At 37.7% G+C, this 16,600-nt stretch overlaps 1 protein-coding gene across 1 annotated transcript in view; it reads right to left on the bottom strand.

Moving 5' to 3' along the window:
- Nucleotides 1-16,600, bottom strand: part of KHDRBS2 (KH RNA binding domain containing, signal transduction associated 2) — a 642,723-nt gene that overhangs the window by 235,427 nt on the left and 390,696 nt on the right. Inside the window, exons 5-6 of the mRNA XM_057699271.1 lie at nt 13,834-13,961; nt 7,791-7,989 (exon numbers count right to left, since the gene is read on the bottom strand). Coding sequence (XP_057555254.1) covers nt 7,791-7,989; nt 13,834-13,961 — 327 coding nt within the window. The remainder of the gene's footprint in view (nt 1-7,790; nt 7,990-13,833; nt 13,962-16,600) is intronic.

The raw sequence follows: 16,600 nt of genomic DNA, 5'->3' as shown, positions 1-16,600 counted from the left end.
TACGTGCACATTCAGTTCTCCCACAAAACTTTTGTTAAAAAGACAGCACACTATCAACAGAACAGCATGGTGTAGCCAAGTACAACAGAGCAGACTTGAAGAACTGGAAAGAAACTAACATTTACATAGTTATTTCTTTAAGCAGTATCCCACTGGACCCCCTCCAGCCCTGTGTATATACTTTCCTATAAATGTTGCCATTGTTTTCCTCTATGGGGTCCAGAGTCAATGGGTTTGAAGATTATTTAATTTTGCATTCCCTCTTTAAGAAAAAGGTTACAAAATTATTAATATAAGTTAGGTACAAGATTGAATATTTATTTTGAAGGAGAGAAGCAATCATGACCAGTTGCAAAATTTTAAAAGCTGAAAATACTACAAATACCACACAATCCAGAAAATAATATAGTATTTTTATTAACTGCCTGATATACCCCTAAACAACTTTTCCCTATTTTTTGAAGCATTGTTTTTTGTCACATCTAATATGACAATGATTTTGTAATATTTTCTGTAGAGTAATGAAGAAATTCAGTTTTTTCCCTCTAGCATGGTTGATAAAAAAAATTTTTAATACTGATAGTTTTGAAACATTTCTTTCAGTTTTACATCTCATTAATGGTTATGTTATAGACTGTTAGAAGCATCAAATCTGGGGGAGCCCCTATCAAATTTCTTTCACAGCTGAGCTAAATGACATAGAAGAGATTTTGACAGAACATTTCTGGCCCCAAACAATTCAATCCTGGTTCCTCCAACACTAACCACGCATCTGAGAAGGAGTGCCGGAGGTCACAACTAAACAGCAGAATCAGACCTCCATCTATGAATACATCAGATGAGATGGGAAGAGTATCCGTGGAGTCATTTCTACAACAGAAAGTTGGCAATACCTAAATCATACAAATAAAAGCAGTCCGCTGAAGCCAAACTTAAAGAATCTCTAACACAAACTCCACTTGGCACGATCTCACAAATACCCGTGTCCATTCTAACACAACTCCACTCAAGGGGAAGTGTGATAGGTGGGCGAGTGATTGCAAATAAGAGCATGTAAAACACCTTACTTTTGCAACAAAGAACATGACCATGTGGGCGCTTCCCTGAGCCTGGAAGGTCAGTTCTTCAGTGCCCACCCTCCCCGGCACAGCCCTCCCTCCTCCTGTCCCCCACACGCACTCCCCACACAAACACATCTCTGCCTGAGCCTGGACTGCCTGTCCTGACCCCTCCCTCATCCACTTGACGGCAGACCTCAGTGTTTCCATCTTCAGTATTAACTTTGCCTTGATTCTTCCAACCCCATTTCTGTGCTCATGGCCAAGGCCACATATCAGTAAGTCTCACTATTGTTGAATCCCTAAATCTCTTCTTTCTTCACTCTGTTCTCCAATCCATCCTAAACAATTCAGAATTATAAAATGCCCCCAAACCTTAGTTTCTCGTCTGCTTAAAAACCTTCATGTGGCCTTTTATTATTGATACAATCAGTGACCTTATAACCTCAGCCTTTGAGGTCATCTGTAAGTCCATATTATTTCCCTTGCTATTTTGAATGAACTTTGTTTCCCCATATTTCCCCATACTCTTTAGGTTTGCTTTGAAAAAATCCCTCTTCTTGCCTTCCCCTTTATCATTCCTTTTTGCATGGAGCATCCTACCTCTTCTCTCTGCTTCTCAAAGTAATACTCATTCATCTTGGTCTGTTGTTTTGCTTACTGTCTAGAGGTTTTCTAAATACCCATAGTCATAATGATAATTCTCTTTGCTGGAGAAGGTATAGTCTCTATTTGACACAATATATGCTCTGTTGCACCTTCAGTCAGTTATTGTTTACATAGAGTATGCATGTGTATGGAAATGTGCATATGTATAACATCTTTCCAACAATATTGTAGGTTTAATTCAACTGCTATTACCGAGCACATTACTTAGAAACGCAAACATAACATAAATGTAAGAAACTGTTTCTGCCTATAGGATGTCTAAATCTTGTAAGCGGAAGAAGAGGAGTAACAATTAATTATAATAGAGAGTAGAGTAAGACAAGAGCCCTACATAGCAATTACATATTATATGTTAATTGTTAGACTTGGATTCTCCCACTAGATGCCATGCTTTTGAAAGCAGAGGCAGCAACACTTTAATCAAGGTTTTTATTTTTCCGGCACCTAGTTTCTAGATGTATTGAGTTCTTTATAGTTGGAGGTGCTCACACAGGGGCTGGGAGATGCACTAAACATTGCTGAGAGGATTCAAACACTGACTGATGATCTGGATTTAAGGTACAATGTACCAGTGACGGGTATACGTGTGTTTGAGTTCTCTGTGAGACAAGAACTATGTAGAATATGAAACTGGGTACAAGGCTCAATTCCAAGCTTCAGTTTCCTCATCTACTAAAATAATTCGTCAATAACGGGTTGGTAGTGTTATCATGAGATTAGTGATGGGAACATAGTAGGTATTCAGAAGTTTATTTTACATATTATCCATTGATAGAGCTGATCAGCTTTATGTTTTGTCGTGTGGGAGTTTTTTTGAAATCTGTTCCCCAAATCGACTTCAGTTGTTATGATGCATCTGCAAAATGTAAATGTACTCTTCTCAGCAGAAAGTCAGTGAAGGGAAGCTTTACAATATTTAAAGTCTGGATTTGGACATGTAACAAACTAAACTTCACTAACACTAATGATGGTTTTAACTAGCAGTCTCATTGATGGTGAGTTGTTTCACGTCTGGCAAGCTGCAAGGAGACAATCTGATCACCTATAGACAGTCCACGTGGTCAGAGCGTTAGCAGGGATGGAAGAAAGGTCTGAAGAGTGAATTGCCCCATAGTGTCATTTATAATAAAGGGAAACTTGTCCAAGAAATTTTATCTGAAAGTTAAGAACTCCTTTGATATTTTCACTATCAGCTCAGCATGATGCTGTTATTTTGCCACTGAGACACTTAAACTTTTGTTTTTCTTACCCCTTACAGAGGAATCAATTGCTTAAAATTAGAGCTGAGAGCAGGGGCCCTTGAATGCTAATCTGGGTTTGGATGGAAACTTCAAAGACTGCTCTCAGAGCTTATCAGTCACATGCCCAACTTTGTATGTACTCATTGGATTGTTTACTGAAAAAAATTTAAATATGACAGGTTTTAATGAAACATAGCATAAGAGTTTTTAAAAGTATCTACTTTTTCCTGTTATCAACAGTATGTTATTGTAGGTATATTTAGGATATCTGCCAAGTTCATAATATTTTTATCCTCCTCTGGAAAATGACGTCTCTCCGTATGATTCTTGGGGCTGGGTCCCCAGGAATCATGCTGATGTTGTGTGAACCTCATGCCTACACCCCTCACGTCATTGGTGGCAGATGAGTGTAGATCCCAGATCGGATTTCTAGAAACCTCTGCCCTACAGTCATAGACACCTGGCAAGTCCGAGTGAATACAATTCTCCCACCTGGGCATCTAGATTAGGGCTGAGAGGCAGGCAGCCAGTCAGTATCTGTAGGTGAGGAGAACTGGACGTGTAAATGTGGCAGCTCTGGGGTGGACATATATCACCATGTGCTGTGCCGTGTTGATCAGAGAAGCCAAATATCAAGTCTGAACATTAAAGCAGAATGAAAACATATATGCAAAGAAAAGAGAGAGGAAACGTGGGGAGATTCTAGTGCCTCAGTCTAGCTGTTTCTTAAGGCCTGATGGCATTCCTATTACTGGACTTCATGACACCTGATAAAAGAAATTTTCACGTGTTGACATGTGGGGAAGTTATTCTGACTTACACATGATTTAACTTGAATTTTATTCTAACTAGAACAGCCTGTTTGTGGCCTGTCGAACACATATTGTACATCTGCATTAATTATTAAAGAAAAAGGTGCATTTATGAGAAGTAAAGGATGTCCATGTTAAAAATGAAGACTAAATGCCTCCCCTCCTGGGATGCCGGTGCTGGTCCTCCCTTGATGCTAAGACTCCCTTCCCAGGTGCCAGGGCCATACTGACTCTGTACTTGCTGATTTGGTTTTTATGAAACCTTGAAGGAAAGTATCCCTGACTTGTTTGATGTTCTTTGCTCTGACAAGACGTAAAACTGTGCTGAAAACCTGCTTCTCCAGAGCAGTTCCTCAGAGTGATTCTGGGAAGCTGGTTTCTGGGTTATAGTCTTCAGTTTGGCTCAAATAAAACTCTTTTCTATTCCTGTTATAGATTGTTTATTGATTTTCATCGGCACAGCCCCCCCATTTGTTTGTTTACTTATTTATTTATTACTGAAAGAAGATAACATAGCTTCTGCTATTTGCAAATAATTATGCCCAGTTAATTCACAAAAAGTACCGAAATGTCTGTGCGTTCAATGTGTCCACTGTTTATCCCAGGGAGAAATGAAAGAATATAATGCAAGATGAAATTTTGAATAATAGTTACTTCTTATTGACTGTCTATAATGTTTTGGGTACTTATACATGGTTGTGTTTTTTTAAAATAAATTTATTTATTTATTGGCTGCATTGGGTGTTCATTGCTGCATGTGGGCTTTCTCTAGTTGCAGAGAGCGGGGCCACACTTTGTTGCGGTGAGTGGGCTTCTCATTGTGGTGGCTTCTCTTGTTGTGGAGCACAGGCTCTAGGCCTGCAGGCTTCAGTAGTCGTGGCACGTGGGCTCAGTAGTTGTGACTCGCAGGCTCTAGAGCACAGGCTCAGTAGTTGTGGAGCACGGGCTTTGTTGCTCCGTAGCATGTGAGATCTTCCCAGGCAGGGCTTGAACCCATGTCCCCTGCACTGACAGGTGGATTCTTAACCACTGCACCACCAGGAAAGTCCCTGCATGCTTATGTTTTAAGTGCTTATGGGTGCGCATTTCTAACATTCAGCGTAGTTTTGTGATGATGAAATGATTATCCCCATTATATAGAAAAGGAAATCCAAGCCACAGAGTGTTATATACTATACAACTAGTGACATAGTTCAAACCGTGGGGATCTGCTCTCTGTTTCAAAAGTCAAATGGGGTCCACCCAGCAACACAACAGATTTTCCTGAAGGCCAAATGCTTTAATAGGATCTCCAACTGAACTTTTCATCCCCCCAACCTCCCCTGCACCATACTCATCATTTCAACAAATGACACCTCAATTTTACCTGGTTGTTCAGTTCAAGGTTCAGCTTAATCTTCTCTTCACAATAACTTCACAAAATTATCTTTTACTCCTTTCTTTGTTCACACATCCTCCATCTAGCCCATCATCAAATCCTACTAGATCATTTCCACAGTGCACTCAGGATAGACCTATCTCTTCTCATCCCTCAAGCCTTATTTTGTCAATGGGGATATCACCAGTCTCCTTGTTTCAATCCTTGTGCCCACCCTACCACACATTATGTTCTCTGCAATGTACGCAGAAGAAACCTTTTAAAACATAAATCTGCTCATGTCACTTTCTTGCCCCAAACTCTCCAATAGCATCATGAATTGGCTTGTCGATTACTTGTCCTCATCCGGGACCTCTCACACACTCTTTCCAGCTTTGATGTCTTCCTTGCCTATCCCCAAACACAAGCAGATTCCTATGCAGTGCCTTTCTTCTTGCTGTTTCCTTAACCAGGGATGCCCTTGTATAGAGGCAGCCCCTTGGCCTAGACTCTCCCTTCAGTTGGACACTTGCTGGAGCCTGCAGTTCAGAGAGACCCTCCCTAACATCTGTTGTGATGGTGATACCCTCCCGCCACCTCCCTCTGGAGCCCTTAGCTCTACCTGGCATTACTTTATTCATTTCTTTATGTAGGTTTGTTTCTGTCTTATTCCACTAAAATGTAAGCTTTCTGAAAGTGAATATTTGTTCTGTTTTGTTCACAGCTACATCTCCAGGACCTCAACAGTGCCTGAAATAAGATAGAGGCTCTGTAAACGACTGAGTGAATGAATTAAAGGGATTGGATACTTTATATCTTAAGTTTAAAATATCAGATATACATGGTTTACATATTTTCTTTTACTTACTATAAGAACCACCCTTCTCCTAAATTTTCCCATTTAGAATATACTCCTTTTTGGAATATATCCATGCTTCCATAACCTCTTATGCCTTTGTAGCTTACTGTTTTTTGCCTTGCAATCCCTGATTTATTCATTAAAAATAGGAATGCATGTGAAAGGCTACAATGTTTTTGCAGCTACATGAAAAACTATAATATTTTTCCAATCTTGTTCTCTTTCACTGTGCCTTTTAAGCCCTGTAAATTCTTTGATTAATAACAATGTTGACCATTATTTCTCTCTCTTTTAATTTTTGAAATAAAGATCTGACTGTTTTAGGCTTCTGTTTGTAAGACAAAAATACCATAGTGGCAAAGCACATAAGGATGGTAGGCCTGGTTTCTCAGAGATAAAAAACAAAAAGAAAAACAAAAAACAATCCCACCGTCCCCACTGTGGAGTATTCATCCATTCAACAAGCACTTATTTCCTGCACAGTACGTCTCATGGAAGAGACAATAGAACCAGGATCAGGGTCTGTGTTTCCAGATCTGTAGCCTTGTTCAGAGGGTAGAATATGTTTTCTGTTGCAGATTTTGCAATTTTCAGACTAAGATTTTAAATATTGATACTTGATGTAGTACAAAAGATATTTTAGATGAACACATTTCCCCTTTTCCCACAGAAATGGATTTTTAAACTTAATACTTTTTCTTTACTCGTACAGATATTGGTCAACATTTCCTATTTAATCAGTAACATTCCTAAAAACTAACATTTTAGGAATTAAGCATTAATGTGTTCTGATAGATCCATTTTCACTTTGTTTTGGGATTAAGTTTTGCGTGATTATTAACTGGTCCATAAAACATTGATATGTTTTGAATGTACAGAATGTGACCATAACTGTGCTTGTAGAGTTTACATTAGCAATCATTCGCAGAGGACATTTAAGAGGACAGCACGTCTGTAGGTGGCTGAATGAAACAAAAACCTAGATAGGGGACAGGCACCCTGGAGAGTTTAAAGGCAAAAGGAATCTGTTTCATAGGATGATGATCTGGCTTACATCAATTCAACTGAACATTTACAGTGGACTTACCATGGTTACACAAGTGACTAGGAAACTGCCCCTTTTTACAATGTTCACAATCTAGGAGGAAAAATGGATACAGGGACTAGAACATATGACCAGTGGAAAGCTAACAACCTGGATGAAGGGTCAAAGGGAGCATAAAGTGTTACAGAGGGGAAGAGGTGCTTAGGGACACTGCACTTTTTCTGTTTAGTCTATATTTTTTGAGTTCTGGATTCACACCTGCCAATTCCATATCTTTAATATAGTGAGAGAGTAGGATATTTAAATGAAAAACCAACAACATGGTCTTAAATTATTAACAAAGTTTATAATATAATCACATTATATTTGTCAAATACTTCTGAGTTATGTTAATCTTTATCATGTCCCAGGAGAATCTTCTAAATACATGACTATTCACATTACGTTCCTAAGTATTTCCATTTTGAAATGGATTGAGTCTTCTAAAGATAAGAAAAGCTCAGGATAGTTCGTTTCTTAAAATGTAAGCTATTGAATGGATACTCACAACAATGATGGCACCTGTACAATGAAAGCTTCTCTCAAAATGCCCTCATTTAGATGCAGTGCTAAATTATGTTGCAAATGACATTTGTTCTCTGCAACAAACATCATCTGCTATATTCATGGTATGTGAATGTCTTTGAAGCTTAGCTTGTTCCCCAACCAATTTAACTCCTCCTGACAACTGATTGCTCAAGAGTACTTACATACTCTTCATACCCCTCGTGGGCTGGAGGAGGGGGTGCCCTGTATCCTGGCACAGTGGGTGACCCCCGGGCTCGCGGGGTAGGGACGCCTCTCGCTACAGGGGGCACTGGAAGAGCACCACGGGTCACAGTGGTCCCTCGAGGGGCGAGAACACCTCGTCCAGGTGGTGGGGGAGGAGGAATGGCACCCCCACGGCCCCTAGAAGAAACAGGTCACATAAAGATGAGAAACAACTGATAAGAGAAAGGAATTAAAGCAGGCAAAGCTTTCATTTTAGTCTCCATACAAAGGGATTCAAAACACATTTATTCCTGCATATCTGAGTGTGTGAGTGGGTGTGTTTAATGGAGAGTCTCTAGGATATAAAGCATTTTGACATCCACAGAATGTTTTGTAAATATTGGTGATGACTTATTTATCATGAAAACTATGTAAAATACCTTGATATTTTCTTTTATAACACTAAAAATTCAAAGCAAAATCACCAAAAATCAACCCACTCTGATTTTTATTCCAAATGTACCAAAAAGGCTCAAATGAGCTCAACGTCTAATGCATGACTCACTGGACCATCCATAGCTGCTAATTGTCAAGGTCTCCTCCATGCTGGAGGTTATTGCAGTGATGGGGAATTTTGTCACTTACAAAAAACAATCTGTCTGCACTTCGATAAAATATGGAACTCTAAGCATCGTGATATCATCCTGCTTATTATAGTAGCTTAAGTTTGAGGTCACGCATCACAACTCACTGTCACTGGTTTATCACTATACATGTAACCCCCTGAACTGGTACAGTCCCTCATACAATTTATGTCCTCTGGTAACTATGGTGCTAGTGAAATACATGAGGTCTCTGCAATAAAAATAATACACTGAGTACTTGGTACTGGAGCACTTGACACAAAAGTAACTTGTACCAAAAGTGTAAGATCAAATGATTGTAGTCAACTCTTTGGTGTTTTGAGGCCTTTGGAAAGGTTGGGTGTTTGTTTAAAGTCTTTGGGCAAAGGCATAGTTATTTCGCTTTTTATTATGTCTGAAAACTTGGCCTCCAGAAAGCAGCTTTCAGCAAGAATGCTAAAGCTTTGGGGGAAATGATCATGAGATGTGAACCATCACACCGTGTGGCTGCACCCACAGATGGGGTTGTAGGTTATGCTTTCTGCTCTGAATAGCAGTCAGTTAGCTCTTGCAGAAAAACATGAGCTTTATGAGTGAACAATATTTACACTACCAGCTGTAAAATAGATAGCTAGTGGGAAGTTGCTGTATAACAAAAGGAGAACAACTTCATGAGAGATGCCTTGGAGGGCCAGGACGGGGAGGGTTGGGGGGAGTCGCGGGAGGGAGGGGATATGGGGATATGTGTGTAGATGCAGCTGATTCACTTTGGTGTACCTCACAGATGGGTACAAGAATGTAAAGCAAATATATTCCAATAAAGAGTTTAAAAAAAACAAACGAACAAAAAAAAAGAATTCTGGTAAAGCTTTTAAAAGTTTTGAATAGATTATAGAGCTGATGGATAGAAAAATTATTAGAGACCTTACTGTGAGTCTAATGTGGAGAGAATGCTCTCCTACATTGGGAGACCCTAGAAGGCCCAGTGCCCACTTCAAGCACAATATAACTGAGACCACAATATTCCATATTAGTATGATAATATAAAGCCTATCTATAAAATGGATGTAAAAAAGTAATTTCACCTTCACTGGACCTCCAAGCACCTCATAAGCAGGGTGTGCATACATCCAGGTTTGCCCAGAATAGTTCAGAATTACAACTGTTGTCCTAGTTTAGCATTTTAATACTTTCAAAAGTGTCCCTGTGTGGGTAGTAAATTATACGTCACCTTACTTTAAACTACATTCACAAGTTCTATCTATACCACAGAATAATCACAGGTAAGTATTAATAACTCCGAGTCTGAGGTAGATTATTTTTCTAATGGGTAAAATAAGATTTCTGAATCTGTAGCAATTCTTCCTGCTTTAAAATTATATGATGCTCACATCACATCTAATTTCTCATCCCATTCCTTCATCAACTGTCTCCCAGACAGAGCCCTGGAAAACCTGTCTCTTGAATCTGATTCATTATCACCTATACATTACATCCTTTCCCTGGAATATTAACCCTATGTCTCTCTTCAACTCAAGTCCTCAATTCAACTCAAGATTTATTTCACCTGTTTAGAATATCGTGTCCCTGGATGAATCCACACTATAGTGTTCTTTGCTTTATTTTTCTGACTTCTTGAAAGCTTTCTATCCTTAATTCTTCACCTCCTGCTCATTCCTGAGTCAAATACAATCCAGATATTGTTTTCTCCAAGTTATTGAAAATACTCTTGACTAGTATCACCAGTAGCCTACTGGTTTCTAAATCCACTGGATTCATTTACAGTCCTCATTTCACTGTACCTGTTATATTTATCCCTGTGGGTTACTATCTGGAAAATGCCTTCTTCGAACTTTTATGACTCTGCTTTTCTCCATATTTCCTTCTTCCTCCTTTTTACTCTTCAGGCGTGTTCACTGGCATCTACTCCTGGGCCCACCCTGGAATGTGGCTGTCCCCATTTTCTGCCCTCCATCCTCTTTCTGTGCTTCATGGTGCACCCCCGCATTCTCTAACTCTGATGGCTGTTATCTCTTTCCTTCCTACCACACACCATACCCTGGATCATGTCTCCTTAGCTGGTCTTCATGCTACAGTCACCTAAAGGGTCACCCTTGGAAACCTCCAGACTCCAGACCACACCTCAGGCCAATTAAGTCACAGTGTCTGGCAGCAATGAGTCTTCCATGATTCCTGTGTGCAGACCAGTTTGGGAACCACTGCCTTACATGTGTCATCTGAATTAAAAATCTTGACAAGCTTGTCATGTAGTCATTTCTAAGCATTTTAAAGGTTGAGAACCAAGTCACAGAAAGTACAAGTCACTTTCCCAAGGTCACACTGGCAACGCAAAGACCTAAGGTTAATTATAGGAATAAATATATTCTTCATTAAACTTGGTCCTTCACCTAATTTTAGTGGATGATGTCATTAATCTCTAACCAGGGCAGACATCAAGGAGTTATCCTGTGTAGGACCACATCTAATCGGTCACTAATTTGTATAAATTCTAATCTCTAATCTAGTTCTTCATCTCCAGCACTCTGAGTGGTATTCATTTCTGTGTTGGATAATGAACTTGTCTTCTCACTGGCTTCCTTGTCATGAGTGTCTCTCTGACTGTCTCTTTGCTCTAATTCTTCTCTATCACTCACAGAGGTGACTGAGTAGTCTTTCTTGGAAACAAATATGATTACTCCCCTACTTAACAAACTCCATTAGTTCTATCTGTGTATTAGTTCTCATTGTAGTAAACAAAACCTTCAAAGTCTGCCTCAATGCTTTATTTTCCTCTGTTCACTCTCATCCAACATATAGTAGTCATGTGTGTGAAGATCTTAATTCTTCAATTATGTAATATACATTATTATAACATATAGATGTAATGTTTTGTTTTCTGGTATGCATTATTATTGGAAGATTGGATAGTTTTCATAAATATGCCTGTTGAAATATAAATTCCTTTAATTAAATAATTTTTCAACAAATTAAAGTTTTAAAAATACACCAGGTAGCATTCTTAATTTAAGTGTAATCAAATATCTTTAAAAAGTCATAAGTTCATAAATATGTACAAATCAACATCCATTAACCAATGTTTTCAAGAACTTTCTGATCAATATGATCTGTTTTGTGAAACTATTTTTTTATTCTTTTTTAATTGCAGATACATTTCATCATGTGGTTTGAAACAGAAGACAACGGGGTTCTGCTACATTTACTTTTATTAATGTTAATAGATTAATGACATCAAGATAGCATTGAAAGTGAGGCTCAATTTTCAGTATTAATGTCCTTCTTTTACCTATGCAGTATCAGATTGTATGATATATGGAATATTAAAAAGCAAAAGCTTTCAATCAAATTTTTCTTCTAAGATATTTAAAAATCTAGATCATAGTGCACTATCCTTTATTAAATAATTAAGGAGATTAATATTTTAGAATAAAACTTCACTGAAATTGAAATCTTATATGGCCCACTCAAATCTGACAAATGTATTTTTACCTTAAGGGACATCAACAAAACAAAATCTTTTAATATAATGATCTTATAATCTCAAAAGCAGGTTAATGCATTATTTTCTTAAATGGTCCCAATTCCAAGGAATATAGAGTGGAAAAAACAACTTGTTGCCTCTATAGTCATTCAATACATACTTAGATTACACCATATAAAACTACCAAAATTATCATTTCTTGAACTACAAAAGTGACAATTTCATTATTTAAAATGTATGATTTAATCAATTTAAGATTACCTGCAATGATGTCATTTCACAACCCATCATGATGAAGTTAATATAAAGGTTTTATAAAAGGCCGATTCCATAAAAGAGTGTGTCCATAAAAAATGTTGTCACATTAATTTTTAGCAATAAACTAATGTTCCTGGGTAGCATTAGAAAGTTCAATTATTTTTATTTTTTAAAGATAAAAATTTGAAAATAATTGCTGAAATTTTTCAGAAGTTTTTCCTTTAGTCAAAGTAATTTCCGTAATTGCCACATTTTACCTTTAGTCAATTATTTCCTTGATACTTTATTTGGAAATTTATCATTCTTAACTTCTTTTTCTAATAAGTGTAAAATTTTTTGAGGTGTCTGTGACTTAAATGTTAAAAACAGTGGTGTTTTGATAGGTGGTTGAAAATATTTGGGGCATCATTTTAAAAATAAATTGAATCAGCAAAGTACCTTAGAATCTCTTAAGATGGTTTCTATGCAATATATGAAACAGTATTCTAAACCTAACCCGTTTAGAGATATGAAGGCCAACTATAACAGGGTAAAGAGAATGACAGAATTACATAGTCTGTGTGTGAAGGCTGTGAGTATTTTTCACTTTACCTCTCTGCAAAACAATGCTTTCTGTTGAAAGTTTGACAAATGCAGAATCCTACAAAACAAATTTTCTGATGTGGAAAGATTCTAATTTATTTGCAAAGTGAACAATATTGAATAAAATCTTCTCTGATGCGAAGCGAGAGAGTAGCACAGACATATTTATACTACCAACTGTAAAATAGATAGTCAGTGGGAAGTTGTTGTATAACAAAGGGAGTCCAACTCAAGGATGGAAGATGCCTTAGAGGACTGGGGCGGGGAGGGTGGGGGGGACTCCGGGGGGGGGAGTCAAGGAAGGGAGGGAATACGGGGATATGTGTATAAAAACAGATGATTGAACTTGGTGTACCCCCCCAAAAATAATAAATAAATAAATTAAAAAAAAATCTTCTCTGATGACACTGCAGAGTCAAATATAACTAAACTTTAAATATTCATGTAAGAAGTGTGCTTCTGGCTTTGTGGACTGGTGGTGTGTGTATATATATATATATATATATATATATATATATATAATCAACTTATCTATCTAAATATCTATCTACCTATCTACCTACATCTATCATTATTCTCATCCATCTCTCTACCTATCTGGAAAGACTGTATCAATTCAAGGGCTACTCAAAGACAGATAATATTTGTGATTTTCTCTTCATGCAAGGTCATCCTGTTTCAAAGACACATCTGATTGTATCATCTGCATGCCCTAACACTGGTGACAAAAATGAAAAGCAGACAGTCTTAAATTTGCTCCTCTTGTTTTCTTAGGATAATTGTTAAGAGCTCAGACTCTGAATTCTGGAGTCAGGCTGCCTGCGTGTCCTCAGGCATATTGCTTACACCTTTATCAGTTGCTCACCTGTAAATAATGCTTAACCCATCTATGGAGGATTTGATGAGTTAATTTATGTAAAGCTCTTATGAGCTATATAAGCATCTGTTGTTTTTGCTTTTGTGGTGGTTGTGGTTATTGCTGCTGATAGTGTTGTTTATTCCTATCAGCACAGGAACAGGTCAGCAAAGGATTGCCATCCTTACTGGCTGTTAATTTATTTAAAGTAAGGACTAATGTACCTTGAAGGAGTTGTGGGAGCTGTTCTGATCCCTCTGCCTCTGATACCTCTGCCACGACCCGAGTCCTCCGAGCCATTTAAGTAAGATAATTCACGTAGTTGTTCCTGACGAATTTCATCATTGTAGTCCTAGAAGAGAAAACATGACCTGTTGAGTTAAAATGGGGCATGGAGTTCTTAGAACTGAATAAACACAGTAAGAAAGGAAATTTTTCATTTATTTTCTGGAGACTTGTATATAAAAATCTAAAATGATGTAAAAGTAAATATACTTTAAGTTCCTAGTTTTATACAGAGAAAGTGAAGTTGCATCTTTTATCAAGGAAATACTCAGCAGGAAATCAGATGAGATTTGCTGGGATATCACTTTATATGTTAGCCAGAAAAGGAAAGATAACTCTATAGAACAAGATCTTGGAAGGCACCAAGGTCATGGCTGCTAATAAGAGAATTACTGAAAAACAACTTTTCTGTGTAGATTGTAAGTATGTGTAGATTGTGAATGACTGCATGATACTCAAATACTCCTTGATGCATAAACTGAAAAGGGGCAAGAGCAAGGACCAAAGTGGATACTATGTTAAAAATAATTAAAAAGTGCAAATAAATAACACAGTTTCAGACAACTGGGAAGCTATGCAATCCAACTAAACAACTTGATGGGCAATGTTTAAAAATAAATAATTTTCTATGTGTTTTAGCATTGGGCTGATGGAGAAAGAATGCCATAGCAGAAGGCAAACTTTACAGTTATAGCCAGAGAGTTGGTCAAAATCAGAGAGTATCTCTATCCTTTACCAGTGTGGAAATGCATGGGTCATTTCAATAGCATCAAAGAGTGGATCTGAGTCACTGAAGATAAATGCTATCTTCAAAAAAAAGTGCCAGTCTTACCTGTTTCTCTTTCTACTAATAAACACATGTGAATGTATAGAAACACACACAGGTGTGTGCACCCACACCCACATACACACACCTCTGGTGAAACAGTATGAAACTGAATAACTGGTATTTTTGCCAAATGGGCAATCAAAGTAAATTCTTTTTCAGTAAAGATGTGTTTAGGTGATAGCCATGAGCTGTCTAGGAGTTGAGACAAGAAATATTTATAGAACTACTTGGGTTAACACAAATGAGGTCTGGTTGTGGACACTGGAGCCAGGTTAGCTCTGCATATGTGAGTTTTATTGTTACTGGACATGGAAACTATGCATCCACCTGCACAGCCCAGTCTAGAAGATGGAGGGGATGCACTCAGCCTACAAGCATTTCTAAGGCACAGCTTTACCTCATGTTCCAAAAACTGCCTTGTTCACAAGCAAAAGTACTAGTCACTCCAAAGCAATTGTTTTATTTTTAACATGTTGCTTTCATGTTTATCCTGTTCAGCACCTGATTACTGTGATAATGGGCTCAAGACAGTGATTGGCAGAAGAGCTATGGCAGGAAATTACAGTTTTTAACAAGTCATATATTACTCAATTTGTACCTTTTAATTTTCACATTCAAGCAACAACCAAACTGAAGAATAAACATGTCGACTATTTTATTAGGATCAGAGAATGTGACGAATTGCTACTTCTGACCAAACTAATCAGCCACCATTAAAATGAAAAATTAATTCCACAATTTTCTCATGTAGTATTCCTAATTTGAAAGCAGATCTTTGCAGCTTCTTATCTTAGGAAAATCCATAGACTCCCAAAGGTCTTTATGAATTATTAAAAAGAGATTCTCATTTTTGACAACACTGAGGGTTGAGATAAAAATTAACAAATTGCACATAAATTCATGTATGTCAAAGTTTACTTTAGAGCATATCTTTATGCCAGAGTTAGAAAATGTATTATTGTGAATATTAATATGAATATTTGACACTACAGGTTAAGTTAGTTCTTAATATAAACAAAACACTATTGTCAGTATATAATCTGATTTCTTATGAGCTCAGCTAGATATACTCTGTTTTAAGAACTGGATTATCTTCCAGTGTCGTGGTGGTCAAGCAAATGCAGGGCTCTAGGTACAGGTGTAACCGACTTAGAGTACCCCTTCCTCTGTTCTGTAATCATATCGCTCACAAGGCCATGTGACCCAAGAGCAACTCCCAGTCAATGACCAAGTGCGGTTGAAATGCTAAAATAGGCCCATCCTTGGGAGTCACAGGTCTCCTTTGCCTGTGCCTCAAGGATTCCTGGACAGCCAGGCTGAATTTCCCTCTAATGCCATTGCCCCTGGCCTAAGACCTCTTTTTCCTTTGGGTCAGATATTCTAGTGTGAGGGCTCTCCAGTCCTCCTTGGCTTCCTCCTTTTCTTTTTTTTTTTTTATTTCACAAGAGCATTTTCCCTAATGAACTCCTTACATGTTTAATCCCAACTAATCCTGATTCTGGGAGGGCCCAAACTAACATACAGAATGTTGACAAAATCAAGTTCCTAAAATTACAAGCTGAGAGCTTTGGTAAATCCATCAAGGTAAATGCTGGTGGCACCTATTATGCTCAACATACCTTATACTCTGATTAGCTGCAGTATTTGCCATTCCTTTACTTTAAAATGGTTAGATACAGATTAAACGTGGAACTGATTACTGACTAACAAAAAGAGTAGCAATCAATTTTTTTTAAGAAAATAAATTGTATATTGCCCAATTTTCTAAATCACTTTAATAAAAAAGTATGAAAGAGTCATAGAGTGAACAAACACAAGGTATGTTTTGGGCTTTGGCAACATAGATGATTGAGGAAACAATGAACATGCTGGTTAGA

Source organism: Hippopotamus amphibius, chromosome 11 (genome assembly GCF_030028045.1).
Source record: "Hippopotamus amphibius kiboko isolate mHipAmp2 chromosome 11, mHipAmp2.hap2, whole genome shotgun sequence".
NCBI classification, from domain to species: domain Eukaryota; kingdom Metazoa; phylum Chordata; class Mammalia; order Artiodactyla; family Hippopotamidae; genus Hippopotamus; species Hippopotamus amphibius.
This window is presented reverse-complemented; position numbering and strand designations above follow the sequence as displayed.